The sequence below is a fragment of the Manis javanica genome, chromosome 4 (genome assembly GCF_040802235.1).
Source record: "Manis javanica isolate MJ-LG chromosome 4, MJ_LKY, whole genome shotgun sequence".
Classification (NCBI taxonomy): domain Eukaryota; kingdom Metazoa; phylum Chordata; class Mammalia; order Pholidota; family Manidae; genus Manis; species Manis javanica.
In genome coordinates, this window is record NC_133159.1 from 169,692,631 (window position 1) to 169,720,630 (window position 28,000).

The 28,000-nt window shown below is 37.1% G+C and overlaps 1 protein-coding gene across 5 annotated transcripts; it reads left to right on the top strand.

Annotated features, from left to right (window-relative positions):
* The first annotated feature begins 469 nt into the window (after positions 1 to 469).
* On the top strand, positions 470 to 27,997 carry CEP95 (centrosomal protein 95). Of its 5 annotated transcripts, none has more exons than XM_017648978.3 (20): positions 470 to 874; positions 2,320 to 2,448; positions 3,563 to 3,670; positions 6,185 to 6,295; positions 9,185 to 9,293; positions 10,558 to 10,673; positions 13,787 to 13,921; positions 14,668 to 14,861; positions 16,340 to 16,452; positions 16,631 to 16,760; positions 17,356 to 17,509; positions 21,591 to 21,730; positions 22,176 to 22,265; positions 23,030 to 23,159; positions 23,954 to 24,123; positions 24,238 to 24,312; positions 25,329 to 25,481; positions 26,842 to 26,988; positions 27,292 to 27,363; positions 27,649 to 27,997. In XM_017648978.3, exons 1-20 carry the CDS (start codon positions 856 to 858, stop codon positions 27,823 to 27,825), a joined length of 2,472 nt encoding a protein of 823 aa, XP_017504467.3. In that variant the 5' UTR covers positions 470 to 855; the 3' UTR covers positions 27,826 to 27,997. The 5 variants fall into 5 exon arrangements, with proteins under 5 accessions (XP_017504467.3, XP_073091886.1, XP_073091887.1 ...); XM_073235785.1 differs by having other exon boundaries at positions 14,671 to 14,861; XM_073235786.1 differs by lacking the exon at positions 6,185 to 6,295 and having other exon boundaries at positions 474 to 874.
* The last annotated feature ends 3 nt before the right edge of the window (positions 27,998 to 28,000 follow it).

A 28,000-nucleotide genomic window follows, 5' to 3' on the forward strand; every position in this document is an offset into this window, starting at 1 on the left:
GCCGGCTTTATAGCCTGGACCGCCTCCTCCGCCGCGGAGAATGCTGGGAGCCGCTCTATGACCTAATCACCCCGCCCCTGCGCAGAGGCAGCAACGCCCGCCGGCGTTCCGGGATCCGCCATGTTCTCCCTCCCCTCGCCCCCCGCGGCCCCTCACCCAGAATCGCCCGTTTTTCGCCCCTTTTTAAGGTTGGGTGAACCCACCCACCGCCTGGATGTCTCAGCCTGCGCTCTCTTCACCTTTTTCTCGTGTTTCCACACCTCAAAGAAGCTACCCCGCCCTATTCCAGAGACAGTTCAGGCGATAAAATTGCCAGCAGAGGCCAACCCACTCTGCCCACTTGGAAATGTTTACGTCTCCAAAGAGCCCTCACGCCCAGAACCGAAAGGGTCGGGAAGGCGGAGCCTGGCATTATCACGTGGCTGTCCCCTCCCACCGGCTGAGAGGGCCGCACTACTTTGCCAGTTGGTGCCGGCGGAGGAACACAAAACTAAAACCTCAGTAAACCTCGATGCTGATACCCCCGGGAGACCGGCCAGGGCTGCTGGGTGACCCGAGCTGTCAAACCCACCCAGCTGAGACTCCCCCAGCGGGACCTTGCCCGCGGAGAATGGTATCTAGAATCCGCAAACCGCTGCCTCGGCGGGAGCGGCGAAAGGAAGTGCGTCTCTGACGGCCAATCAGAACCTAGATGCCGTTTTAACATCCCTCCCTCTTTCACCTCCCCACCCCACTTCTCTGCACTCTAGTTTCGTTCCCTGTCCTCCTAGCCATCTGTCTGCGCCGTGCGGCGGTTCCTGGACACCGTCCCCCTCGCTCCCGGCTGGGAGTCCGGCAGCAACCTGCCTCCGCGACATGGCCGGCTCGGAGGCTGGTGAGTCTCGGCCTGGAGCCCCCGTGTGTATGGACGGAAGCCATTAAAGTCCCGAACGCCCCAGCCCATTTTATCTTGAGGCCTCCGGCCGGCCTCAGCTAGGTGTGGACTGCGGACGGGGCTTGTGACAGACACCCAGTCGTAGTCGGCGGGTTCTCAGATAGGGTCTCGTAGGCTTGCCTGCTGTCGCTTTGAAGCCGTACAGTGCGATTTTGGGGTGGGTGAGAGTAGGGCCCTGTGGCGAGGCTCGTTTTGCACGCACGCCCCCCACGTATAAAAAAGGAAGTGTCTTCCTCGGACTTAATTTCTCTGGGGAATCTATCCAGTCGGTGTGCTCTGTTCTTGCATCGCCGGACTGAGGCCATACCTGCAACTGTATTGAACTTTTGAGGAATGTCACTCAAGATCTGTTGATGCCCCTTCCAAGGGAAATGGTGAATTTTCTCTGCAATGCCCTCTAGAGGTACCGGCTTTGTCCAGCACCGGTTTTGAAAAGTGAATTCGGTTGTCTAGGACGCTTTCATCCTTTTTTATAGGAGAGTCTTCAAATTATTTGTCATGGTGTGGTCAGCTGTGAGAATTGTTTATGGGGAGAGGGAGCTAATACGCGTTGAAGATACACACTGTTTGTTTCTGGGGAGAGGGAGACAGTGTGCTTGAAAACACGTTTCTATCTAAAATGTACTGAGGATATCGAATACAGAATCAAAGAACTTACCCCTTAATCTCCATTCATTTCAGGGAGCAAATATTTCAAGCTTTCTAAATTACCTTTGGTTACAAAACCCTTGAAATAACTGCTAATCCCAGCAGTACTTGGGAGAATGGGGTGGTACACAGGAAGCTTCAACAGTACTGGTAACATGGACTTTTGTGTGTTATTTCCCATATTTCCTTTCATGTACATCAAGTAGAACTTTAAAAGCTAGCAAAAAGCGATGGTGTCATTACTCCAGTTCTCAACAGCCTGTTAATCACTGTCTGTTTGGGCACCAGGGAAATTCAGACTTGGACAAGATAATTAGGTAAAAACATGACTAATGCTATTGGGAATTGAAGCAACATCCATTAATTAGTTCCTAGTAACAGACTGTCAACTGTCTTGTTTATGACATAATATTATTTATTTGTAAATATTTTTTAAAACACCATATATGACTTATTAAGAACTACAATAAATACAAGTTTTAGGTTACAACAGTAAAAGTTGTATTTGCATCATAGTTTTGACTACATCGAAATTATAGCACTCTGGTAGTCATCCCAAGAAATTAAACACACCATTTCAAAAATCATGCCTCATAGGGTCTTTGAGAGTCTATTATAACTACCAAATTCCTTATCTTCTACAGAATTCGTGTCTGTTTGGTTTTTTTATGTTTGTATATGATTTTTTTTCTAGCACTATTTAAGTCTGATTTTTTTTTCCCTTCCTTTCCCAACAGAGTGGGTAACTGTTGCCAATAATCTTCTTTTGAAATGTCACATACACCTAAGAATACATGAACTGAAAGACTGTGATGCTAATGTTTTTATTGCTCTTTATCAATCCATTTTGGGAGAAAAGGTACCAGGTAAGGATACTAAAAAGGAGGAGTAATAGTGTCTATCTTATGCCAGAAGTTTCTAGTGTATGTAGTTACATCCTATGTTATTTATAGAATGAGTTTTCTTTTTGTATGCATGTTACTTCTATCTAAATATTGCATTATATTAATGAATAACTTGAGACCCATCCATAATTATGGCCTTGTTCAAATCAGTTTAATCATCTAGGCATCACTGTTTAATCATGCCTGATGCCTTGTGAAAGTCCCATCTTGTCTGTAAATACGCCTTCAAAGCTCCTAAAATTGAGGGAACTTGGAAACTTCTTAGGTTCTGTTACCTAACCAATATTATGGTTAAGAATTGGTATTTGTACTGTATCCCTGGTTAAATATCTGACAGTCTTTATCCATGATTCCTCTACTGCCTCCATTTCTTTATATAGTTTATAATCATTAATTACTAAAGCTCTGTATAGTCTCTTTCCCACTGTTATCATGAATCAGTTCCCTTATCACTTCCTGGAATAATAGGATGGCCTCTAGCTGAGATCTCTGATGCTAGTCTCAACCCTCTTTAGAGAGCAGAGGCACAGTTATTAGACCAGTCTTGTGAAATATTTTTTTTTATCCTTCCCCAAAACATTCATCTTCCTCAATACCAGAGGAGAAACTGCAAATTTAAATTATATTAATATCTTTCTACACTCTGGTCTATAATGACCTTTTAAACCTTTATGCTAGTAAGTCCCAATAGGCTGCTTTAATGAGACATACAAGAACTCTCCTTTTACACCTGTGTGGGTTTTCTCATGGAAAGCAACCCAGGGTTCTGGGTTAAAGTCTCATGTATTGCCTCTCTTACCAGAATATTAGTATCTCCTTAAGTTTATGGACCTCTTTATCTTTCTTTAACATGATGCTTATTGTAGAGCAAATTCATAAATATGTCAGTTGAACAAATATTCAACCAATAGAGATTCTACTGCATGGAATTCAGGCTCTGTTAATTTTGTAATTTATAGCCTGTTTTGTTTAGGTGGGGCTTAACTTTTATAGCAGTTGAACTTAGAAGCCCAGTCAGACTTGGTGAAAACTTGGACCCTATTAGACGCAGAATTATATAGCTTTTTTCCCACAGACCTCATAGCTATTCCCAGGAGCCAAGAGGATGAAGTTCACAATGTACAAGCAGTAATTGATTCACTGGCCTTGGATTATCTGCAGGTCAGCTTGTCTCACATAACAGGTTGGTATATACTTAACCACCAGATAATTTTGCATTTTACTAATAGAATTCATTAGATAGAACCCTAGACACTGTTTAATTAACCAAATAGTAAGCTATGAACTAGACCAAATGACAAGATTGAGCCAAGATGATTGACAGATAGAGTTAAGGCAGCCATCCTTGAGAGCTTTTCTAGGAGAGTCAAACATTGAGTTTGTGATGGATATGGGTCTGAGATGTTAGGATCCTAGCTGGCAGTTTGAGGTATTTTTTTTTATCCTTCCCCAAAACATTCATCTTCCTCAATACCAGAGGAGAAACTGCAAATTTTGTTTTGTTTTTTTAAAGTTGCCATGCTGCTTGTTTGTAGTACCTAAAAATTAGAAACACCTAAATGTTCATTAAGAGGGACAGGTTAAATAAGTTATGATGGCTCCATTCAGAGTAGTACTCTGCCACTGTAACTGAAGATTGACAATGTTCTTTATATACAAAGTTCCTATTAACAGAACAACCTCCAACATAGTGTGAGAAAAATGTGGTGCAGTTACAGTGATAATGGAGTGAGCTACTATTTGTAAAAACAAAGGTGGAGAGAATATGTATGTAGTTGACTGCATGCAGAAGGACTTTCTAGAAGCATATGCAAGAAACCTGTAATACCGATGCCTCCAATAAAAGGAACTTCAGGACTTGAGGATGAGGATGGAATGAGACTACACTGTACATACCTTTTGAACTTTCTGAATTTTCAATCATGTGAATATATTACCTTTTAAAATAAAATTGTCTTTGAACCTTTTTCCAAAATAAAGTGTACCATGGTTATATTCTAAAGCCAAACTCACCAAATGTGTTTATTAATCCCTCTATCTGTAGATAGTGAGAAAATGAGCATTATTCAGTAAATTACTTCAAGATATGAACAGAGAGAACCTTGGAGACTTGAAACTAAAGTCACTGAGAGGTCTTATAATGTTGGTTTATTCTTTAATATCAGTTAAAGGAAATAAGTGTTAAGTCATTTACATCTTTTTGATAATTGACAACAAATTTTTGCAAAACTGTTCTAAGTTTTTTAGTGCAGTTCTAGGTAATATGGTGAATTAGTTTGGAGATAATTCATTTTGAAGGATAATCTTGGGGTTTCCCTGTTCGTTTTTGCAATTTGGAATTATGTTACCACCCAAGTAGGGCAACTTTGGGTATTTGTGCTTTTTAAACGTACTGTGGTTAGGTTGTGTGTGTTACAGAATTTTTTAATACAGATCTGCTCCTGACAAATCACACCCACCCCGTGAAAAGTTTCAAAACTGCTTACCTCCTCCAGTTGACTGCAAAGTAGCTTTTCACTCCTGTGTTCTGCGCAAGGCAATTTCTCCTACACTGTGAAGCACTGCGTTGTGGCGAGTCGTCTTAGTTACTGGGCTGGCAGAGTGTGCTCCCCATCCTAGAAACTGAGAAGGCCTGAGCATGCCCTTGGGGTATACTTGCGTGTATCAGTAAGGTAGAAAAACAGCTTAACAAGATTTTTGTTCAGTTGTTGTGAACAACAGAAATGCTGTCAAACATTGTCAGTCTTTACCAGTAGTGCACAATATCAGCTTTCTGGTTTGGGTTTGTTTTGCATCATGATTGAAGTTAATGGATGGCTAGATTCTCTCAAAAATGAAGTCACCACTCTGCCTCTCCCATGCTGGTATGAGCTCATGGGAATGCTAGGCACGATCTCCCAAAGGACGACCTGAGTGTCTCAAGAGTTAGATGTTGACTGGAGTCCATTTTAAGTGACATTAAACATGTCTAGTGTCCATGCTTTTATGAACCCATTTCTTGTCAGTATGCCAACAACATTTATTAAAAATCTATTGTGGGCCGGGTACTGTGCTAGGGACTGTCTGAAGATTAACTTCTAGGTGTAAAGTGGATGTGGTGGGAAATGAGGAAGAAGTTGGGAGTGAAGTGAGTTTACAAGGGGTTTTATGTGCAAGGAACCATGGATGGTTTGTAATTTTTTTTAAAATGGTATCTGTACGAAGTGTATAGAAGTTATCATATGGAAAGAAATTAGGAATTCCTGATGAAAGCATCCTAACAAGTTTTTTATTTTGTTTTTTTATTACTGTACTGCTTTTATCTCCAGAACCAACCACCATGTAGAAGTCGATCTCACAATCTAAAACAGTGTTCTCTTCTGCCATTTTTTTCCACCAGCCTAATAAAGTTCTGCTTAGCAACTTTATATTTTGGTATAAATCTTACTAGAGGATGTTTTAAGTCCACTTATTTTGCTTCTTGGTAAAGGAAGGAATATGCCAATGAATTATCAAACACCGCATTCAAGACTCCTCCCTTTGTTTCCTTATATATAATCAGGCATCAGGAAATTGATTTTTTTAAACATATCATTGTTTCTCCCAAGTTTATAATCCCTGTATCTTGAACAGTAGTTTTACAGTAGTATATCCATTTCAAAATTACGGCTTCAATTTCTTGGTTAAATTTTTTAATAGCTCTGTATTCTGTGTTCAGGAGAAAATATAGTGAAAGGAGATAAAGAATCTATTAAGAATCTCCTAGAAATATTTGATGGGTTGCTGGAGTATCTCACAGAACACATCAGTGAAACATCTCATGAGAAAAGTAAGTTTAAGAATAGAAATTTGGTTTATATTGTGTGTTGTGTCCCTTTTGCCTTTCATCTTTTTGCCTATCTTCGTAAGAATTAGAATCACTAATAAGTATACATGGTAAATTTAATTATACATTAAATTTCAATAGTTTCAGTTCCAAGTGGTTGAAAACTCTATGCTAAACTATCATCACGACCTTTGTCAACTTGGTGGTTTATAAATTAGTTGAATGCTAATCTGTAACAGAAAGGTAAATTCTGCCTAAAATTGCTTATTGTCCTATTGCATGAAATTCCTTACTTCAAATTTTCCTATGTCAGACTGTCATTTTGGATGTTGCTGAGGCATCAGAAGAATTGGTGCATTTCTGTCTTCAGCGTTTGTTTAGGTTTGTGACAGCCTGAATATTTTATTTCACTTTTCAAGTAACCCAGTTCCCCAAGTTGTAACAACTGTGTGAAATTTTGATTTTATGTTTTTAATTATAAAGGTCGGTATTGCTGTATTATTTTCCAGAAGGGTTATAGTTGTTTAGACAGGATCAACAGTGTATAAGAGCTACTTACAGTCTTTGGCTCAGTAAATCCAATTTGTAGAGATTTATCCTAAGGAAATGATACAAAGGAAAGTTAGGTGCTCGAGGGTCTTCACTGCAATGTTATTTATCATTGAAAAAAAACCCTATGAGATTAGTTAATAATGCTGTATGTCATGTTTGGATCATCTGTGACCTATTTAAAATGGGTTTACTGTTGTAAAGTTTACCAAAAGAAGCTTTCAGCAGCAATAACAACATAAATTCTAATGCAAATGAAGACAAAAAGGTTGGGTAGGTTCATCATTATTCCTAATTCACATTGTTGATGGTGAAACCTGTACTTTGATTATGACATTTGAAATTAATCTTAAGCTCTTTGTTAGAGATAGTTTTCTATTTTTTATTCTTGTTGCCAGAAAGAATTAAAAGCAAACATAGGTAGGGCCTGGAAGGGAAAATGAAAAGACACACCATGCTGGATATTTCTTTTTTTATGTCAAACACTTGAGTGTTTTGAGTGTTTAACGTATGTTAAATACATACCAGCCTAGATACTCTGAGAGGATTCAAAGCTGCAGGCCATGTTTATTGCTCTAAAAGAAACCTAATTCAAGTCAGAAAGATAGCCCTAAGTATATACAGTGGACCCCCTTATCTGCAGTCTCACTTCCCACCGTTTCAGTTACCTGTGGTCAACCACTGTCTGGAAGCAGATGTTCCTCCTTCTGACATAGCTCTGAAGGTTAATAGTAGCCTAACGCTATATCACAATGTCTAGGTCATTCACCTCATTTCATCTATCACATAGGCATTTTATTTCATATCATCATGAGAAGGCTGAGTCCCATATGATATTTTGAGAAAGAAAGAGACTACATTCACATAACTTATTACAGTATATTCTAAGTGTTGTATTTTATTTCTAATCTTACTGTGCCTAACAAATTAAACTTTTATCACAGCTATGTATGTATAGCAAAAAACTGTAGATAGGGTTTGGTACAGTTTCAGGCATCCCCCAGGGGTCTTGGTGCATACCCCTGTGAATGAGAGGTGACTACTGTAAAGTAAAAACAGGAGACTTGGGGGAGAGTGCATGAAATGTGAAACTCACCTAATTCAAGACTACCAGTAGGTATTTTGAAGCTCTGTGGCTTCTTAGTCATTTTAACAGCAAGATTAAAAGGTAGAAAACTACCTCTAAGTAAAGAGATTGATCAGTTTGAAATATTTTGACAGCAGTTTTTACAATGTAGTGCTTGATTACAGATAGGGCAAGGATAATATCCTGGCCAAGGATAGGGCAGTGGGGATGGAGAGAGGACAGCTGAGAGATACTTAGATGTAAGTCTGAGGTCTAGTTCTCACCTTTTGTAGGTCCAGGTTTCTATGACAGTATTACCTAGAGCTGATTAGAATCTTCAGAATGCCAATTAATAATAGGAAATAATAGGAAATAAGTCTTTATTATCACTAGTCACATCAGATGTACAGAGCAGCTTCTTCCTGGTACTTGAGCTAACATTACCATTTACCACTGAAAAACAAGGGATTTGAAGGCCGGCTATGGGCTCAGTACTAAGTTCTGGCCCTCACTGTGTGACTGAAGCTCTCTAAGCCTCAGTTTTCTCATCTGAAATTCTCTCATGGTTGTAGTGAAGATTTAACTACGTAAATATGCATAAATAGTTTAGCACCAAGCCTAGCTCAGAGTAGATGTACAGTGAATAGTGTTATTAAAATGTTGCTTGGTGAATAAAGAAATAGAAAAAAATGAAGGTGGATGTTTGAACAGGGAATCTCTAGAAATGAAGATGCGAATATCCAGAGGGGTAGATCTGAATCATAGGAGGTTTCATCCACATACCTCCTGAAATCACTCCCATAGTGAGTTACTGCTGCTGGTCAAAGTGGTAGAGTGAAAACAGATTGATAGTCCTAAAATTTCATCCTAGCCTTGATGTGCTCTGACTCTTAATTAGGCTAGGGCATGATCGTCTTAGAGCTTGAGGTAAGCTGACAGTCATGGGTTTGTGAAGCCACACACTAGTCTTGCCTCAGACCTCCATTATAGGTAGGTATTAAGAATAGAAATTGAACCTACCATCTAGCTTAAAATGTAAACATTGTTAATACAACTGTAGACCCTGCTTTAAAGCAACACTTGCGTTGTTTCTTTGTTACCTAAACAATACATGCTCCTTGCAGGTGAGAATTTGATTCTTTCTAATTTCACTTTCATAAGAGCCCCATTTACCAGGAGGGGTACCTTCCTGTCCTTACCTCTACCTCCCTCTGTATAGAAATAATAGTATTAACGTGGAGATTTTTTTGTCTGGCAGTATTATCTATTCTAAACAGGTGAAACTGGACAGGGTTTTAAAGAAGCCTACTACCAGGGAGAACCTTTGGAAGAGCAAGAAAGTACTAAAGAATCTTCATCATCGTGGAAAAGAGTTTCTTTTGAGAGGTAGCAATCAGTGTCTATGGATTTAATAAAAAGTTACATTTTTCTTTGAACTAAGAATTAAAATTGCACATGATATGCCAGAACAATGGCAAAAAAAAAAAAGCTAATGTAAACTTGGAAAATGCAAAGAAATAAAACGGGGGGGAAAAATGAAGGCTACCATTCAGAACGAAATAACTGGTTTTAACATTTTGTTGTACTCTATTCTTATTTTACTGTTTTTTCTTTTTTGGATTTAGTCATATTTATATGTTTTATGTATTTTATCAGTTTCCTGTATTTTAAAATTTAATCCAGTCTTTTTCCAAACTGTCAAACTCTTTATAATAATTTTTAATCACTATTTATTAGTGATGTGATTATTACTATTAACCACAGTTATGATCATTCATATGGATGCATCACAATTTACCAAACCACTCTCTGTAGTGGAGGTAGTGGCTGCTGGTATTTTTTTTAATGAGCTACATCCCTTTGTTTATTCTTTCCTTTTCCTTCCATCTCCCATATCTTTAAGCTGCGTTCAGAGCCAGAGTATGAATTTTATAAAGCTGTTAATAGTTGCCAAAGTGCTTTCCAAAAAGGCCAGGACTATATATCCACCAGCAGTATTTAAGTGCTGGGTTACTGCATCCTCATGAACCATTATCTTTGACCAATACCAGAGTTTTTAAATCTGTGCTACTTTCATAGACAAAACAGAATAGCATTACAGGTTATATTGTACTTCTACCACAGGTTGAACATGATGTTATGACTTTATTTTAAATATCTGATTCTCAATTTTTTATAGCATTTGTCATGGTTTGAAAAGTGCAGGCAATGCCTCTTGTTTAGTTGTAGTACACTGTGGAAAAAGAGGCTTAAAGGAAATCACTATAAGATTAATTTTGTGACTATTTTTCATTAAATTTTTTTAAGTGACAAGTGCAAAAGTAAAACAAAACAAGGAAATTTAATGCAAAATTAATGCCTTAATCAGATTCCCTCCCCACTCCCACATCCCTAGAGTTACCAGTGCTTATCATTCTATGTGTCCTCCTCTACATTTTATACCCAGCTGTTGCCACTGTACATACATCAGTCAAAACAGATAAGCAGCAAGAAGTGGTAAGTGCAGAAGGGAGTGAGTGTCCCTTTTCTGCACATAGCAATGAGCAATCAGAAATCCGCAGGCAGGCTGCTTGAGCAGCTTGCAGGGTCCGCACAGGAAAGGCCCTCTGTGGTCAGGTGGGGCCCTGAGTGAGTGAGGGAACTCTTTCAGGTGCTCCTTGTCATCTGAGGTGCTGGGCCCCTCTTGGGATGGAGATGAAGCAGAATCCACTGGGGAAATAATTAGACTCGGAGACACAGCACACACCTTTTCTCTAAGAAGTAATGGTGAGTAGCTAGCCTTTAAGTATCAGTTATTGTTATTCAGCATACAATTGTGAAAATGTAAATAGTACTTAAGGTTGAGAAGAATCAAGAGAGTCCTAACCGGACATCAGAATTGAAATTCCATACTACTACCATTACCCACCAGATATGAACGGTTATATGAAATCGGTCAAATGGAAATCACAGGCATCTGGGAATATAAGTAGATGCAAGTTTGTCATACAATATGTGGACCTTGATACTCTGGGAAGAAAATTCTAGATGCAGCTTAACAGTCTAGTCATACTCAGAGTACCTTTTAAGTGTAGTTTCTTGATCTGGGTGACTCACTTTTTTCATGGTTTCAACCAACAAGTCTGTATATCCAGTGACAATTTTTCTCCCAAGCTTTAGTCCACATTCCAACAGTCTAGTGCCTATACACAGTAAACCAGAATAGCTTTGGGGTCCATTTTGAGCCGCCCCCTCCATGCCTTACTCCAACCACCCCATTCCCTTTCTGCCCACCTTGGTTGCCATGCTCTTCTCTGGCACCATATTGTTTCTTCTGCTGGGATGCTCTTCCCTTCCTTTTTATTTATAGGTAAACACCCTATAAAGTCCAGCCTCCCCCACCTGCCTCAGGCTCTGAGGCTTGGTATTCCTACAGTGTAGCCTTCTCTCCTTACTTGACTATCACATTCTCACATTGCATAGTAACTCTGGGTTTGTCCATTCAGTAAACTCCGAGTTCCAGGGACAGTTGTCAGTAAATAAGTATGCAGCAAGTACTTACTTAGTGCCTTCCCTGTGCCAGGCAGTGGTGACTCAGTGGTAAACAAAACAGGCACCAGTCCCTTCCCTCATGGAGTTTACATTGTACCTATAGGGGCAGCCAACTGATAAGACAAATAAGTGAAGTAAATAGTAAAACCATTCATATTAGTATTCCAAAGGAAAGCAATTCCAAAGCAAAACACCAGGCCCACAATAACTTTTTTTTTTTGGATGAAAGAACAGGAATGCTAAAGTGGAATCAAGTACATTAAATTGGGAATCATGTGGCCTACATTCCCGACTAGACTCTGCTGCTGGCCATTTGACTTTGGACAAGGCCCTTATGTTTTCTGAATCCCCCTTTCTTCAAGTGAAACGAGAGAGTTCTGCTAAAGTGTCTCTGAAATCACTTCCATCATCAATACTCTCATCAAAGAATAGACACTGCAATCCAAGGAGTTAAGTTCAAAGGAACTGAGTCTGGAAGGTCAGATAGTAGGCCAGAGGACATGCACTTGACACTGGGATGAGCAAAGTAATGGAATGGCCAGAGTCAAGTGTAGGTAACACAAGAATGTTTCTTGAAGGAAGAGAGTCAGATGGACTGACAGAAGATGGAAGGGATGGTGATTTTAAAATGGTGTTTTCTGAGAGCAAGTGCCATGTAGAAAGGTTCCATCTATAAAACTTGAATTACCTGTTTTCAGATTTTAACTCTAGATTATAATGCAAGTAAGGGTAAACAAGAAAGGGTTGAGAGAAAAGCCAAGCTGTATTCAGGTTTGATGTCATGAAGGGCATTTATGTTTAATTTAAATTATCAGATAACTTACCATATACATTCATAGGCATCTAATTTAGGCTTCAGTTCCTGGACTATAAATCTTTTTTTTTCAATTGAGATATAATTGACATATAACATACTAGTTTACTAATGATTCTGTTTTTAAAAATTGTGAAATGATCCCAGTAAGTCTAGCTAATATCCATAACCACAGAGTTTGGTATTTTTCTTGTGATGAGAACTTTTAAGATCTACTCTCTTAGCATCCTCCAAATATACAGTACAGTATTATTAACTATAGTCACCATACTGTATATTACATCCCTATGACATTTACTTTATAACTGGAAGTTTGTACCTTTTGACCACATTCACCCAATTTTTTCTACCCAGGGCCCTTTTTTTTTTAATGAAATGTTAACATGTTTATTATGTAGGTACTTACATAATTGAAATTTTTTTAATGTTAGCAGTAGAAAAGGTAAGGCTTTACATTATAAAACAGTCTAAAGATTATGGAGATATTTGAGCATGTAACTTTCAGTCTAACAAATTAAAAGTTCAAGATGTTAACTAGCCATGAGATTTAGGAGAAATTCCATCAAAAAGAAAGAGCATATGAGACTGTTAATCAGGAAACTGAAGAAAAGAATGCACAGGTAAAAATGAATTAGTTTGGGGTCAAAGAGATGACAAATTCTGTATCAGGTAGTGAGAAACTGTGGATCAAGTTAAAATTTTGAACATTAGATCGGTATTCATGTGAAATGTGAAGTTATGGAGGGAAATTGGCATATTTAAAATACTTTGATGTGAAAATGGCCCTATTGCACTGGGTTGTGGAAAAGGAGAGCACAAAAAGATCTTTGAGAGACATCTGACAAGTGTCAGAAACTTAGAAACACATAGTGTCTTGGAATAAATTCCATGGATTTTGAAATCTGTGCAAAGTGATTTATGTCAGTTGGCCATTCTGATAACAATTTTTAAAGGAACATTCTCATACCTTCAAAGTGAGGAATAAATTTATGGTGAGGTTTTCACTAAATTGAAGGGATAAATAGTCATTTGGAGAAGGGAATTCATGAATCCATTTCGTTTATGGGGAGCTTGTGTGTTATAGATTTCTAAGGGAAAAAATTACCTAATTCCAGAAATATTTTAGTATTAGTTTTCTATGTAATAACATTATAAAGCTGATTCAAAATATTAAGCATTTGAAAATTAGACAAATAAAACAATGTGTTTGACTAAATTTTTTATTATGGTAATAGCCAAGACTCCTAGTTCAGAGGTAATACCCACACAACAGTTAGCATTTCTATAATTGGCACCTATTTTCTAAACCAAAGTAGTGAGCCATTGTGCAAAACTTTACTTTTAAATTGTATAAATGATTCTGGCTACAGAACTACATCATGCTATCTGATGTTATTAAAAGCAATGGATATTTCAAGTAATCATAGTTTTTATGATTATGTCATTCCTGGGATTTTTTTATGCTCTGAGTACAAAACTTTTAGTATAACATACAGCAATAAAAAATTTTTACCTTTAATTTTTTCTTTTCTAGGTGCCCAAAGTTCTAATGAAATGCAGAATTCTAAAAGAGCCTCAAACATACCATGTTCTAAACCATATGCAGAAATGTTGAACCCTCCCTTACCTACTTTTTTGTCCAAGAGTAGGACATCCCTTGTTGAAGACAGTGAGTAGTAGTGCATTTTTAGTTCTTGAGACTGTTGCTGTGGATTGGAGGTGGTAGTTAGCTCCTGGGACAGCTGCTGGTGCTGTCAGCATTTTCACTTTGGTTGCTCTACACTTTATGCAGTTCTTTTTGGTTTTACATGATCTTATTTGAAAGTGTTTGCTATTAATTCATGAGCTCTGATTTCTTCATAAGATAGTCTTTCGTCAACATTTTTTGCATCTAAATATTTATTTAGTTACATTATATGCATCTTACTACTTCATCTAAATCCTCTCCTCAAACAAAGACTTTAGTTAGAACAGTAAGAGTCTCTGATACATTAGTATATCCATTGGTGGTCTTCAAATTACTAGTGAACGACAAAATAAACTAATTTTAAAACATCTCATTTCTTATTGTCTCTGATTTTCATATGGTTAGCATTATATCATATGTTAATGGCTAACCAGTTTTGTAACACATGGGTGAACATAATTTATATAGCTATTCAAGGCATTTGGGTTTTTAGTAGTTTTCATTATTTTAGAATAACTTTTCAGAGAACACATTTATGATATTAAAATTGTTCTGATTTAGATTCCTGCCCATTTACTGAGGATGAGTCCCTGATGTGTGTGTGTACTTTTTTAAAAAATCAAGTTTAAATATATTTCTGTGTGTGAACATGTTTGTATAATTATATATGTGTATGTGTAATTATTTTTTTTTACATTTTTATCTTAATGTCTAATTTCTTCAACTAGCAGAAATTCCTTCTGTGGAGATGATTCCAAGTGCTAGGAAGCTAGGGGAGCCTATCAGATCAGCTATTCCTTTACATCCACCCTACCAGCCTTTGGAGCCTCGAGCACCCTGCTCCATAGGAAAAGAATACTTGCATTCAAGTTACTGCTCCCCTCCAATGAATTCTACTGGAGAGGGCACAGCATTTTCTGTGGTAAGTAGAAAAGCTTCCTTTCAATTGGATTGAAGTCTGTAGACTTAAAGAGGTCTCTGCTAGAACAGTAATCACTGTTTTGATCACTATACTTAAAATTTGCCTCCACATATACCTACATCTTCTTACTCTGGGAAGATAGAGACAGGATGAATGTATAAAAAAGGGAAATAGTAAGAACACATTTTTAATGTTTATTTTGTGCCAGGCATAGTTCTGGTTACTTTACAGGTATTAGAATAATTTACTCCTCACAGCAGCCCTGGAGCAGGTACTACTTTTATTCCCAGGGTGAAGCTGAAAATAGCCCAAGTATCTTGTCTGAGGTCACACAACAATTGTAGAGTCAGAATTTGAACTCAAGCATTATAGCTTCAGAACCCATACTGAATGTCCCTAATTTAATAATTTAAAATTTTAGAAGTGTAAGAAAGTGTGAAAAATAACCTTTCATCCATATTCCTATTATCCATCATGAACTACTATTAATATCTTGGCCTGTTTACTTCCACTTTTTTCTTTGATAAGAAAAAACCCTTTTATACAGTAATCCTAGAAACAACAATAGGCGGGTATATGCAAAGGGTGAATTTATAAACAATAATACATTTTAATTATTTAAAATTCAAACAATGAAGAAATGTACAGAGTTGAAGTAAGCATATTAGCATCAGGTGACCATCATTGTAAACATTCTGTTTATCTATTCAGATAGGCGAGTGGATGGATAAAAAGAGAAAAAAGGTATCACAGGGTAATGGTTACATTTGTGGAAGTTTATGGAGGATGGTGGAAAGGTTTCTGAGTTGCTGGTAATCTGTTTCCTGACTTAAGTGTCATTCAGTGGGAATTCATTTTGATGTAATTCCTGAGCAGGACATTTAAGAATTTTTTTTAATGTAATGATACATATTATAGGTGTTAATTACTAAAAAGTATTAATTTTACTTTAAGTGAAGATGATACTGAAATTGAAGATAGTTAAACATGAAATGTTTCTTCACCCATAAGGTTTCCTCTAAGATTAAGAAATAAACTTAAAAATGTTAAGAGTTTATATTCCTACTTTGAGAAGTTTTTTATCTTTCACTGTTTCAATTTGGGACAGTTTCTGTTGATTTCTTATTAATAAAAGATAATGACTTCAGTACTTCCACTTGTGCTTTGATATTTTTCATTGTCTAGGTATAGCTTAATTTGCTTATTTGCCCTACCTGACTTTATGTTTGAATGGCATCCTGAGCCACTCTTTTTCTTTAAGCATAGTTTACAGATACTGCTCCATTCCTTTGGTATTGGAAGTCTAAATAGAGTATTTTGACAAGTTGTGTTTTTAAAAAAGCAAAACATGTAAAAAAAAAAAAAAAAGGGACTTAGTTTTGTGTCACAGGCTCTCTCCTTCCCCCACACCCAAAATGCTATTTTTAATGTGTCTTCTTTGTAACTTACACAAATCAACTCTCTTCTGTTTTTAATAGGAACCAAATGATAGATTTTTCTTAACTTCGAAGTTTCCTAAAGATAGCAAGCAGGAAATGAGTCCAGCTCAAGTCCAAGTCCCTAGGACAAGGAAGCTTCCCAAAGGGAAAAGGTAACATTAATGTTTACAATCTGTTTACAAAGGGACTTGAAAAGTATAAGGGGTATACTCTCCAAACTAAGCTGCGAAGACCAGTGTGAAACATTTGTTCAAGCATGTATTACAATCATTTTGAATTAAGTGATATACACTTGGCTACTAAAATGTCACGTGGTCACTTTCATTACAGATATGAAAACAGAGATGCAGTCTCATCCTGGGATTCACCTTTCTCCCAGAGGCAAGGAAAGAGGTTCACAGAGCAAGAATTACATGCAGTATCAGAGAAACTCTCCCAACGGCTCTCTGAACTAGACTGGGCAAGTCTTGCTTTTTACCTATATTGGCATTGCCAGAGTTGGTGAACATTTAAGTGATCTCCCAATTGAAGGTGAAAACTAAGCCATTGGAAAGATAGTTTTTTCTTGGTTACTGTAAAAATTATCCTTAGGTTGAGCAAGAGAACACAGGATGAGAAATGTTCTCCTGGCCTTTCATGGTATAGCCAAATTTGGTACAGATTTATCTAAATTTATACTAAATTTTGATGAAAACTAAATAATTTAACAAATGATTACATTAGACCATGTATCTTTAGATGCATCTATATAGTTTCCCTTTGTCACTCACTAAAGATGGATTTGGTATAAAATTAGGTGGATTTCTGATTCTCACAAAACACAGTGTTGCAATTTGGGGGTGTCATTGTATAAATGTATTAAATTTCTATATGACTCAAAGTTTATAGAAACTGAATACACAGCCTTTAGAAACTAAACATACATAGGCAAACACTAAAACCTCTTATCAGTGCCTAATTATCAGAGGAAGCTTTTTAAAGGTTATATCTGACAACTCCTTCCAGCTTGCATTCTGTTGAAATCAATGAGAAATGCTGAAAAGTTTTCTTGATAGATGTTAAGAAGTGCCTTGGGTGATCGAATTAAAGAAAAGACCAACTATGAAGAAGAGGCTTTTGGAAATGAAGTGGTGGAGAATAGAAATGATGAGACACTGTCTCAACACAGCGACAGCATCATGGAATGTGGGCCAAAGAAGCGAAGGCCAGGTATCTTACTATCCCAGAGAGGCCAGGATGAGGATGTCTTACAGAACCACTTAGGCACATCCACATGTTTATAATGACTGGCTTTCTCATTTTAAATATTTCAGATATATAAAAAGATCAAAATTAATATCAAATACCTGTATCTTCACTATGTAGAAGTAACAGATATTAACAGTTACATTTGCTTTACACCTTCTGCATTTAAGAATAAGAGTTAGAACATGTAATATATAATAATATATATTAGGTAATAATACATATAGGTTGTTTCCATGTCTTCGCTATTGGAAATAATGCTACTATGAACATGGGGTGCAGCTATCTCCGATAGTGTTTTTGTTACCCTCAGATACGTTTCCAGAGATGGAGCATATAGTAATTTTATTTTTAATTTTTGAGGAACATCCATATTATTTTCCATAGTGGTTTTACCATTTACAACAGCACCAATAGTGCATAAAGATTCCCTTTTCTCCACATCCTTGCTAATACATTTAGCTCTTGTATTTTTGATGATAGCCATTCTAAAAGATGTGAGTTTGCAGTTCACTGATGATTAGTAGATGTTGAGCACCTTTTCATGTACTGTTGTCCATTCATATATCTTCTTTGGGAAAATGTTCAGTTCCTCTGCCCATTTTTTAATTGCATTATTTTTTTTTTGGCTGTTGAGTTCTTTATATATTTTGGATATTAACCCCTTATCAGATATCTGACTTGCAGATATTTTTTCCTATTTCATAGGTTGCTGCTTCATTCTGTTGATCATTGCGCCATTGCTGTGTGGAAGATTTTAGTTTGATTGTTCTTCCACTTGTTTCTATTTCATTGCTTGTACTTCAGGTATCATATCTTTCTTGTTTTTATTGTAGGCATTTATCACTATGACCTTGCCTCTTAGAACTGCTTTTGCTGTATCCCATAAATTTTAGTTATGTTGTATTTCCACTTTTATTTGTCTACAGAAATTTTTTTTATTTTTGCTTTCTTCTTTGACCCATTAGTTCAGTAGCATATGAATTTTCCAATTTATTTCTAGTTTCATACCATTATGGTCAAAAAAGATGCTTGATAGGATATCAGTCTTCCTGTGTTTATTAAGACTTGTTTTGTAACCTAATATAATCTGTCCTAGAGAATATTCCATGTGCACCTAAGAAGAATGTGTATTCTGTTGCTTTGGGATGGAATGTTCTATAGATGTCTGTTAAATTATCTGGTCTTACATGTTTCTTAGTCCATTATATCCTTATTGATATTCTGTCTGGATGACCTATCAATTGGGCATTGAAGTCCCCTACCATTGTATTGCTGTCTGTTTTTCTCTTTAGGTCTATTAACATTTGCATCATATTAGGCGCTCCTCTGTTGAATACATACTTAGAAATGTCATGGCCTCTTTAATATTGACCCCTTTAACATTACATAATGATATCTTTGTCTCTTGTTACAGTCTTTGTCTTAAAAGTCTATTTTGTCTAACAGAAGTATAGCTACCCAGCTTTCTTTTGGTTTCCATTGTGTGGAATCTCTTTACCCATCCCTTCACTTTCAGTCCCCATGTGTCTTTAAAGCTGAAGTAACTCTTTTGTAGGCAGTATATAGTTGGGTCTTGTTTTTTTTTATCCATTCAGCTACTCTGTACCTTTTGATTGGAGAATTTAGTCCATTTACATTTAAAGTAATTGATAGATATGGATTTAGTATTGCCACTTTGCTCATTTTCTGGCTGTTTTATAATTCCCTTGTTCTTTTCTTCTTTTGTTCTTGTCCTCTGTGATTTGATGATTTTCTCTACTGATATGCTTAGATTCCTCTGTCTTTTGTATATCTCTTACAGGTTTTTTACTAGGGGTTACTACCATAAGAGTTATATAAAATATTAATGAGTGTTTTACACCGATAACAGCTTAAATGTGAATGTCCTACATTTTTACTCTGCCCCATTTCATGTTTACTGTGTCAGTTTATATCTTTCTATCCTGTATGTCCATTAAATTAGTTATTTTTACCACTTCTGTCTTTTAATCTTCACAGATTTATATGTGATTTACCCACCATCATTACAGCATATTCTGAACTTAACTATTTACCGCTACCAGTGAGATGTATACTTCCATATGTTCTCCTGTTACTAACTAGTACCCTTTCATTTCAGTTTGAAGAAGTCCCTTTAAAATTTCTTGTCTGTTCGAGTGTTGATGAACTCCTTCAGCTTTTGCTTATCTGGAAAACTGTCTAATTCTGAAGGACAGCTTTGCCAGGTAGAGTAGTTTTTGTTGGCAATTTTTCTTTCAATACTTTGAATATATTGTGCCATTCCCTCTGGCCTGCAAAGTTGCTGCTGAAAAACCTGACAATCTCATGGGGGTTCTTACGGAGGTTCCCCTATACATACATAACAAGTTTTCTTTCTCTTACTGCTTTTAAGATTCTCTCAAGTTAAAATTTGACACTTTAATTATAATGTGTCTCAGTGTGGGGTCTTTGGATTCATCTTATTTGAAAGTTTCTGGGCTTCCTGGATCTGGATATCTGTTTCTATCCCCAGGTTAGGGGAGTTTTAAGCCATTTTATCTTTGAATAAGCATTCTTCCCCTAACTCTTCTGGGACTCCTGTAATGTGAATTTTGCTCCACTTCTTGGTGTTCTTTAAGTCTTTTAAGCTATCTTCACTTTTTTTCATTCTTTTTGCTCCTCTGTTTGGATGAATTCCACTGCCATTTTTGTGTTTGCTGATCTTTTCTGCTTCATCTGGTCTCCCTCTATTGTATTTTCATTTATTGTGTTCCTCAGCTTTTGTTATTTGTTTGGTACTTTCTTGTATTTTCTCTCTGTTGAAAGTTTCGCTTTGTTTATGCATTGTTCTGACCTCAGTGAGCATCTTTATGACCATAATTTTGAACTCTTTATGAGGTAAATCCCCTATCTACACTTCACTCAGATCTGTTTCTTGATTTTTACCTTATCTTTTTCTTTGGATTATATTCCTCTGTTTCATTTTCCTTTAGTCTCTGTGTCGGTTCCTGTGCCTATGCATTAGATGGAAATAGCCGCCTGTCCCAGTCTCGAAGGAGTAGCAGTGTGCAGGAGGTGAGCCTGATCATTCAGCCCACCCCATGCTCTCAGACATTTGTGATTGTCCACACTGCCGTCTTTGTTCCTCTTCTTTTTTTTGCTTTTGTTTTTGTTTATTTCTGCCCTCTTTGTTCTGAATGGCTCCCAGGAACTGAGGATGTGCCAAAACCAATTTTGATGTGGGGTTTTTCTCATTTACCTAATGCATAGAGTTGTTCCACTAGTGTCTGGATTCCTTTTAGGGGGAATTATTCCATATGTAGCTGTAGATGCAGTGTCGTCCTTGGAAGGAAGTGAGTTCTAGAGCATCTATATTGCCATCTTGAACTGGAACCCTCACATCCCTGTTCTTATACTTTAACCAGCTTTTACTTTCTGTGTTACTAGCCTATATATACTATACAGTGCTATTACATAATATATTACATGTGTAATTCTTCAACTTTTTTCTGTTAACATTGTTTTGGAAATAAATGTTAATACTTAAAGATCCACTTAATTCATTTTAACTACTATGTAATTAAATTCATACAGTGTACCCCATTTGCATGAGTGTGTGTGTATCACCTTTTCCTCTATTGCAGGACATGTAAATTGTTTCTAGTTTTCAAAACTACAAAAATTCTTCAGTGAACAAGCTGTAACATGCAAAGGATTCTCTAGATGTGTATCTAGTAGAATTTCTGGATCACGGTGCTTACACTTTTTCACCACTACCAAATTTCCCTCCAAAGTAAATGCATCACTTATGTCAGCAATGCATGACCTTTCAGATTTGCCACATCCTTGCAAATACTTCTATCAAATAATTAAATTGTTTTCCACCAACTAAAATTCTGCATGGTTTCCATTCAATGTTAAACATATAAACAAATATGAATTAGTTATAGTCAGAGTACATTTAGCACATTCACAGTCTTTTTGGATTTGGTAAAAATCAAACATTTGGTTTCCAACTTTCTGGATGTCAGGAATTAATAGTACATGTTCTTCTGTGTTGCAGGACTTACCATGAATAGAAAGCCACCCTATAGATCTCACTCACTGTCTCCATCTGCAGTTACCAAAAACAAACAGTTCCATATACAGAGAAAACAGCAGCAAAAGGCAAAAGAAACTGATACCCGCCAACGTCAAGCAAAGGTACATGCCATCTCTTGTCCATGGTTGGGCAGCAGACAGTACTGTTTACCTTCAGCCAAGTGTCACAGTGAATATGCTGTTGATTAAAGACCTGAAGTGCATTTAACATGCTTGAGCTGAGTGGATGATAAAAAATTTATAATGGTGAAAAATTAATTCAGATGGCTTCAATAATGTGTAACTTCAACTAAATATTAACTCAGCATGTAACTAACAGGAATATCAAAATAATTATAAAAACTAAAAAAAAAAATGCATTATGTAAAATTATGTCCCAATTACATGTCTGTTGAATGATATTTATGCTAAGGAGCCTAAAAGGAAAGAAACTTAAAAAAAAAAAAGGTGAATAGAATCTCAGGATCTTAGGTGAATATTTCTTCCCTCATTTTCATTTGCTTATGTTTTTAATAACTGTAATGTTATATGGCCTTTCCCTCTCTAGGCAATAACTGAAGAATTTGAAAGGGAATTAAGGAGAAATAAAGTTCAAGAGAATATTGGACCTGTAGGAATACATGACGAGGAGGAAACAGTGGGTAAAATTCTCTACTGTAGTAAATACAGACGGATCAGTAGAAAGCACAGAGGTGATCTTTTTAAAAGGAAAAAAGAATCAACAGGGCCTTAATCATTAGCTCCTTAGAAAAAGGGAGGCTTTCATTTCATGTAAGATATCCTCTTATTCATAGGGTAGCCAGGTTGCCAAAATGTGGCAAAATAGGGCACCAAAGAAGCTATCACTTTTCCTTACTGTCCAAAACTTCATCAGTTTTTAAGGGGATCTATTGTGTAGCAATTCACCAAGGATTGAAAAGTAATCTTGGCTGACAAATTAAAGCGGAGTAAGAGAAGACAGGAAATCCAGATGTTCTATGCTTGGTAGGAAAAAAACCCAAAATTTAAGATTTTCATTGCCTTTCAAAAAGATGGTTACAGAAACAAACAAAATGGGATATACAGTATGGTTACAACTGACTGTAAGATAATTTTTTTTATCTACATGGAAAATGTCTAGAGAGTACATCAAAACATTATTAGTTTTCAGGGTGTGCGAATATGCTGACTACGAAACTCAAAAAAGATTCAGTGTTTTTCAAATTCCAAGGGGTGCCAGAAGCCAAAAGATGCTTTTAACTTGGAGTAGATAAATACTAACCAGATTTTAGAAATGTGAAGTTAATGCGGTTGGCTGGGGAATAGTTAGCTATCATTGTCAACCTGTGCTATTTAAAATGCTGTATGACAGAGTTCTTAGACTTATTTCTTGTTCTTTTCTGTTTTATATCTGCTTTTAAGGAAAAAATACACAAAGAAGCTGTTCCTAAAGGAACTCCAAAACGTAGTCAGCCCTCGAAGATGTACTCTAGAAAAACTACAACTCCAAGTCCAAGAGGTGGCTTGCCAAAGCCAAATAGAACAGTTCCAAGTAAGAACCACAAAATTGTACTTTATGGAAAACTGGCATCCTTTGAAAGTATGTGCTACATTCCAAGGACACAGCCCTGAAAACTATCAGCCACCAGCTGGCTGGATAAAGTTCCCTCTTTTATCACAGCCATATGCTAGATTTCTATAGAGAGAAGAGAGAAAACTTTTAAATAAGGCATTATTTAAAACTGGTAAATAATACCTTAGGGAGGCCTATATATTGGCATTAAAGGAATGCAAGGGCTGCTATGCTGCTCCAGCCTTAGCTTCACTCACTCACTCAGGCTGGTTGCCTTTCTTTGCTTCTGGGAAGTTGGTAGAACCTAAAGGATGCTCCAAAGAAAGCAAGATGGCCTCTCCAACTCCTGTTCTATTGACATTTGGTGAGAGTAAGAGTCATGTTACAAAGAAGAGATCATGTGAAATGCCAGGGTGAAGTTTAAAAAATTAGTGGCTTTCTAACTAAATCCCATCAGATAGTGACTTCCTCCCAGTAGGGCTGAGGAGTCTGACCACACAGCGCATCCACCCCAGCTGCTGAATAGGCTGGGCAGTTAAGATGGCCTTCACAAGACCAGCATGTCACTCATCAGAACTGCTGTGCTTAGTAGCCGGCTTACTCCAATAAGGGAAGGAGAGCGTAAGTTATGCTTTTAGAACTGCTCTTTTCAGGATCAGAACCAATCATTTAAATAAACTTGGATCTACCAGGATCAAAGGTAGAATGAGAGTTCTTACTAAAAGCTGTCAGCAAGTCTCTCAGATTAACAGCATCTTTTTCATACCTTGCAGTGAAGATAAATGAACACAGTCTCCTGCCCCTGATGCTGGAACAGTTTCCATTTCTCTACGTTTCTGGCCAAACACTAAGCAAAATGTGGAAACAGCAAATTGCACAGATTGAACAGCTCAAAAAAGATGCATATAGAGAAAATCGATCGAAGAAGAAACTCCAGGCTGAAGTAAGTTAACTGTTCATTTTAAGCATAGGAATATAAACCAGAGAGGGGAAGAGCTTATCCTTGAGAATCCAGTGAATGGCATCATTAACCTTCTTTCCTTCTGTCCCCTTAAAGATAGAAGAAGCCTTAAGAAGGCATGACCTCCTTACTGCACTTGTCAAGAAAGAATATGAACATAACAAGAGACTGGTATGTCAACAGCAAATTGGGTATTATAATTTTGAATTTATAAGTTAATTTCATTACTACCAGCTGGGCCATAGTCCCACAGTCTGTCAGCTCTGATACTTGCCTGTCTAAGCATCTATGTCTTTAACCAAAATTGATGAGGGAAGAAGGTGCTAGGTGCTTTATATACACAATTTTGTTTAGTCTTTATGGTAACAATGGAGATATTTTCTGTGAAGTGAAAAACCTGAGGCTTTGAGATGTTAAGTTACCCTGGGTCCTACTGTAATCAGCAAGGGGCAAGATTGGGATTTTAATCTAAATCTGTCTCTGCCTTCACAGCCCCTACAAGCTACAAATTGGTTTAACTTAGTGCTTTTTGTCCTGTCCATTCTTCTCCATTTGAGGGCTGAGGTAGTTTGCCAGTCCCCATTATAATTTGGATCGAAACCTGTACACAGCATAATTCTCTCGAGTATAGTGAAGGGAGAAGACAGACGTCAAAGACAGTAAGCTCAAAGAAGAGATTTTAAAACCCTTTGTTGAGTATAGAGATAAACAATAAGAACTATAATCTTTAACAATTCTAGAGAAAGAAGGGGAAGCCATCTGAAGAACTGCATGTGGGAAAGAAAATACCTAAATACCTAGTAGAAGGCTTGTACTTGACCTCATTTCCTCCTCACTACCCCCTAGGATACTGCCTAATTTCTTTAGTTTTGACTTGAATGCTCTTGGTAGCTCAAGCTCTGCTTGAAAATCTTCCAGAGAGCCATTTTTCTACTCCCTTTAAGCTGTCATCTGGGTGTGGCTTCCAGGTGGAATGGGGAGATGAATCCTCAGTTTCCCCAGGATCACTGCTACCCTGCAGCAGTGGGGTGGCTTACTGGGGTAGCTCTTAGGACTGAAGTGATGGGCCACAGTCTGGGCCCTCCAACCTGGCTTACTGCCAAAAACATGGTGATGGGGAGTGGGGCTGATTAAAACAATGGAGTCTCTCTTCTTATCCTTACCTCTTTACCCTTTCCCTGTCTTAGCAAGACTTCAAGGACTGCATTCATAGGCAGAAGTTGACCCAGTCAAAGATAAAAGAAAATCGGCAGCAGGTTGTTCGTGCCCAAAAATATTATGATGATTATAGAGTTCAGTTACGTGCAAAAATGATGAGACTGAGGACTCGGGAAGAGATGGTAAATATGGCTTTTCTGACTAATCCTGTTAAGATGATTAATTTTGTCTGTTACCTTTCAGGACCACCTTTTTTTTGTTTGTGACTTTTGTCCCATTTTTTAATCCAAAATACAAATGCAGGTCCTAATAAAATGCTGGCTCTGAGAGTTTAGACTCATCCACCCCTCCTTTTCATTACTAGCAGTAAATTTCATTTCTGCAGTAAACCAAAGTGGGTTGTACTGTTACCCTCATTTCTAGAGGCTACTACTAAGGCTCTGAGAGGTTAAGCAACTTGACTAAGGTAATATGGCTAGCTAATGAATACCACAGCGCTGTAAGAATCAGTTCTTTGATGAAGAATTCTTACTGGTCAATAGAAGATAAGTTGGCATATCCAGATTCTTTGAACAGCTGTTTTCCTGTGATGATAACCGCCTCACTCTTAGTCATGCACAAGTGTAGATGCTCTGGGGTTCTTGCCCTATGTATGTGGCTGCATGAGAATTCTTTTCTAAAGCAGTAAAGAATCTTTAGGATTTAGAAAAAGATGCTGAACACTATTGGTTATTAGGGAAATACAAATCAAAACCAAAATGAGGTATCACCCACACCCCCTAAGACGGCTAAAATTAAAAAGACAAGTGTTGGCAAGGATGTGAAGAAGCAGGGCTGGTGGGGTTATAAAATGCATCCACTTTAGAAGAGAGTCTGGCAGTTCCTCAAAAGGTTAAACATAGAGCGACCGTGAAACTCAACAATTTCACTCCTAGCTATATATTCACACAAATAACCTATACACAGATCTTCAAAGCAGCATTATTTATAATAGCCAGAAAGTGGAAACAATGCAAATGTACATCAACTAATGAATGGATAAACAAAATGAGACCTATCCATATAGTAGAATATTATTTGGCAATAAAAAAGAATGAAGTACTGATACATGCTGTCATATAGATGAACCTTGAAAATATGCTAAGTGAATAAACAAATACACAGATACAAATGCCACATACTATGATTCCATTTATGTGAAATGTCCAGAATAGGCATATTCATAAAGAAAGATAAGCAGTTGCCGGGGGCTAGGAGGAGGAGAGGATGGGTAGCAACTGCTAATGCAATTGGAGTTTCTTTTTGGAGTAATGAAAACATTCTATAGCTAGTGATAATGGCTACACTACCCTAAATATACTAAACCTTCTGAATTATACATCTTAAAAGGGAACTTTTATGATATGTGAATTATCTCTCAGTAATACTGTTTTAAAAAAAAGTTTGTGAAATACAAGTAGTGTATACCTTCAGGTGGGTAAAATGATTATATTCCTCTGTGAAAGATCATAGTAACTTATTTTCCTGATAAATAACTGACAGATATTTAAGAACCTGTTTGAAGAAGGTTTACAAATTCAAAAGCAAAGATTACGGGACCTAAGAAATTATGCCAGAGAAAAGCGAGATGAACAAAAGAGACAGCACCAGAATGAACTGGACTCAATGGAGAACTACTATAAAGATCAGGTGGGTGCCCTGGTGTTTACGTTCTAATGTGCTTAATCTTGACTGCCCTGTGTCAAAGGTAAGCTGAGCTTATTGAACAATAAACTTCCACATATTAACGCACAGTTTGTCACTGTACAAGTTAGACTGACCCCACTTTCAAGGTAGGAATTTAAGATAAAATAAGCTAGGCTTGACCACAGTAGAGAATCTACATTGCCCTATATTCATTATAATAGGTTTCAAGCTTATAAATGTTAAGAATTGTTGTTATTTGGACTATAGGTAAATAAAAGATTTGTTTTTTTCTTTCCTTATAAACAGTTTTCATTGCTAGCAGAAGCCATATCACAGGAATGTCAAGAACTCAAAGCCAGAGAGAAATCCCAGGCCCAGGTAATTAACAGGGTAGAAATCTTTTACTTACATTTTTAAGAAATAAGAGACAACCATATTACACCTTTTAAGAGGAATGGAAAGAATACTAATAAGAGCTATTTATGATCCAAAACATTTATCCTATGATTTTAACTTTACCTGTTTAAGTTTCTGTAAGAGCTACTGCTAAATTATTAATATTACTGCAGGAGCTTGATAAGCTGGAAGGTGGAGAGGGAATAAAAATAGATGAGGGCCTGGATCAATGTTGTGAACAGCTGGATGGCATGGATTCTCTTTTAGACATTATATAAGGTGAAGAAGGAGCTGAGATGGAAGATGGAGAAGGAAATCCAACAACTGCAGGCCGTGATAACACAGAACGAGGATGACGCCTTCTTCCGGGAACTGGAAGCTGAGCGCTTCCGATCTCGGCTTTATCTGGCTTCCTTTCAGTACAGTAAAAATCCCTTCTTATGAAGCCAGACTTCATGTGTAAAGTTTCTGGAGGACTTTACCAGGGCAGAACTAGACCTGAGCCAGTAAGCAGTATAAACCAGAAGAATCATTTCTAAATGCCTTGTCTATATAGTCATTCCATTACTTTATATGAAATAATTTTTTTTAATAAAAATTGTTTTCTTAAAGTTTATTA